Genomic DNA, 2,500 nt, shown 5'->3' on the forward strand with positions numbered 1-2,500 from the left:
CAAATAAACAGAGAAACCCCTACAAATACTTAAACCCACAAAAACACAATTAAACACCACAAAAATAAGATCAAACCCAAATAAACGACATTAAATCCTACAAAAAGTGTTAAACCTTCAAAAACAATTCCTTATATATTTTCTACTACTACTACTACTACTACTACTACTACTACTACATTACCACCACCACCACCACCACCACCACTACTACTACTACTACTATCATTACCACCACCACCCCCATTACTACTATTACTACTTCTACTACTACTACTACTACTACTACTACTACTATCATTACTATCACTACTACTACTCCTATTATTACTACTACCACTACTATCACTACCACCACCACCACCACCAACTCTCCCTTCCATAACCCAACTCTTAAACCCACCACCTCTTTAACCTACACCCAACCTAACCTAACCTAACCCTTCACACACAGGTAATCCACTGCTCTGGCTACCTCAAGATCAAACACTATACGCTCGACATGGCGCCCTACGATGCCTGCTACCACAACGTCGGGCTGGTGGCTGTGGGTCACTCTCTGCCGCCCTCTGCCATCACGGAGATCAAAATGCATTCCAATATGTTCATGTTCAGAGCCTCGCTGGACCTTAAGCTCATCTTCCTTGACGCTAGGTAAGGTGTGTGGAGAGGGTGTGAGGTAAGAGCAGGGGCGGATATTGGGGAGGTAAAAGGGTGGATGCTTGTTAGGGTGTGGAAGGGGATGGGGAGGTATGTGGAAGGGAGGAGGGAGGTTGTGGAGAAGGGGTGTGTGTGTGTGTGTGTTGGGAGAGGGAAGAAGAGTATGTGAGGGGAGAAAGGGTTGAGTGCTGCGAGAGAAAGGAAGATAGATAGAAGGAAAGAGAGGAAGGGAAAAAAAATGAATGGAGGAATACGAGAAGTAGTACCAACAACAACAACAACAACAACAACAACAACTCTCTCTCTCTCTCTCTCTCTCTCTCTCTCTCTCTCTCTCTCTCTCTCTCTCTCTCCTCCCAGGGTTGGCGTGCTGACGGGGTTCGAGCCGCAGGACTTGATAGAGAAGACACTGTACCAATACATCCACGGCTGCGATATGGTGCACATGAGGTTCTCCCACCATATGTGTAAGTGTGTGTGTGTGTGTGTGTGTGTGTGTGTGTGTGTGTGTGTGTGTGTGTGTGTGTGTTGTGTGTGTTAGTCTGCTAGATATACTTTTTTACAGGTGTGTGTGCGTGTGCGTGTGTGTGTGTGTATATATGTATGCGTGTGTGCGTGCGTGTATGTGCGTGTGCGTGTATATACCCCTACCTCTCACAACCCCTCTCCCCTAACACCCCCAAAAACACCCAATCTTTACAAATCACACCCCAAAACCAAACTTCCACCCTAACCCCCGCCATGACCTGACCTCTCTTGCAGTGCTGATGAAGGGTCAGGTCACAACCAAATACTACAGGTTCCTAACGCGTGACGGGGGCTGGGTGTGGGTGCAGACTTACGCCACCATCGTTCATAACTCACGTTCATCACGGCCTCACTGCATCGTGGCGGTTAATTACGTGATCAGGTGAGAAATGGTGTTGTAGTGGTGTTGTTTGGTGTTGTGGGTGTAGTGGGATGTTGTGTAGTGTTGTGTGGTGTTGTGGGATGGTTAGGTTAGGTTAGGTTAGGTTAGGTTATGTAGAGTTAAGTTAGTGTTTGGAGCTGTCTAGATGTGTTTACAGTGCATGGGAACAACATTGGAGGGTGTTTGAAGTAACTAAGTAAATATTCATAATGTTCTAATCACATGTGTAAGTATACTCTAACGCCAGTATTCACAAACGTCTTTCCTTCTCACTATGACAGCTTTCCAAGGCCACAGAGACAACTAGACTAATTTTCAAGACAGTTTCTCCTTTAAATAAACTAGAAATCTTACTAATCTATCACTAGAACCATAAAAACACTCTTAAAAACACGAGTATTTTTAACAGGAGCCTTTGGAAACCAGTGATGGTGAGAGAGTAAAGCGTTTTAGAATATGAGCTCTCTCTCTCTCTCTCTCTCTCTCTCTCTCTCTCTCTCTCTCTCTCTCTCGATGATTAGCCGGGTTTACAAGTTTTTCCAGTTAATAATGTAGAAATCCCGTTAATCTGTCACTGAAACCTTAAAAACACCCTTGAAAACCTTTACTGGGGGGGGGGAGAGAGAGAGAGAGAGAGAGAGAGAGAGAGAGAGAGAGAGAGCTAATAGAGGACAAAGGGAATTTTAATTAGTCTTCTCTCCCTTTGTCATGAGGTGAGAGAGAGAGAGAGAGAGAGAGAGAGAGAGAGAGAGAGAGAGAGAGCGTTAACTATGGTAAGATCAAAGGAAAATGGAGGTAGAGGAGGGTTGGAGAGGAAGAGGGAGGGAGGGAGGGAGGGAGGAGGCCTAACTGAAGAGGAAGGGAAAGAGGGGAGGGAGGAGGGGACGAGGGGGGGAGGTGGAGGGAGGAATTTCTTAACGTATACAAAAA

The 2,500-nt window shown here is 45.6% G+C and overlaps 1 protein-coding gene across 2 annotated transcripts in view; it reads left to right on the forward strand.

Moving 5' to 3' along the window:
- Positions 1-2,500, forward strand: part of LOC123500757 (single-minded homolog 1-like) — a 52,360-nt gene that overhangs the window by 48,645 nt on the left and 1,215 nt on the right. For both annotated transcript variants that reach the window (XM_045249385.1, XM_045249390.1), the window contains exons 8-10: positions 455-654; positions 1,021-1,127; positions 1,423-1,570. In XM_045249385.1, the coding sequence (XP_045105320.1) occupies positions 455-654; positions 1,021-1,127; positions 1,423-1,570 (455 nt within the window). The remainder of the gene's footprint in view (positions 1-454; positions 655-1,020; positions 1,128-1,422; positions 1,571-2,500) is intronic.

Source organism: Portunus trituberculatus, chromosome 8 (genome assembly GCF_017591435.1).
Source record: "Portunus trituberculatus isolate SZX2019 chromosome 8, ASM1759143v1, whole genome shotgun sequence".
In the NCBI taxonomy this organism is placed as follows: Eukaryota; Metazoa; Arthropoda; class Malacostraca; order Decapoda; family Portunidae; genus Portunus; species Portunus trituberculatus.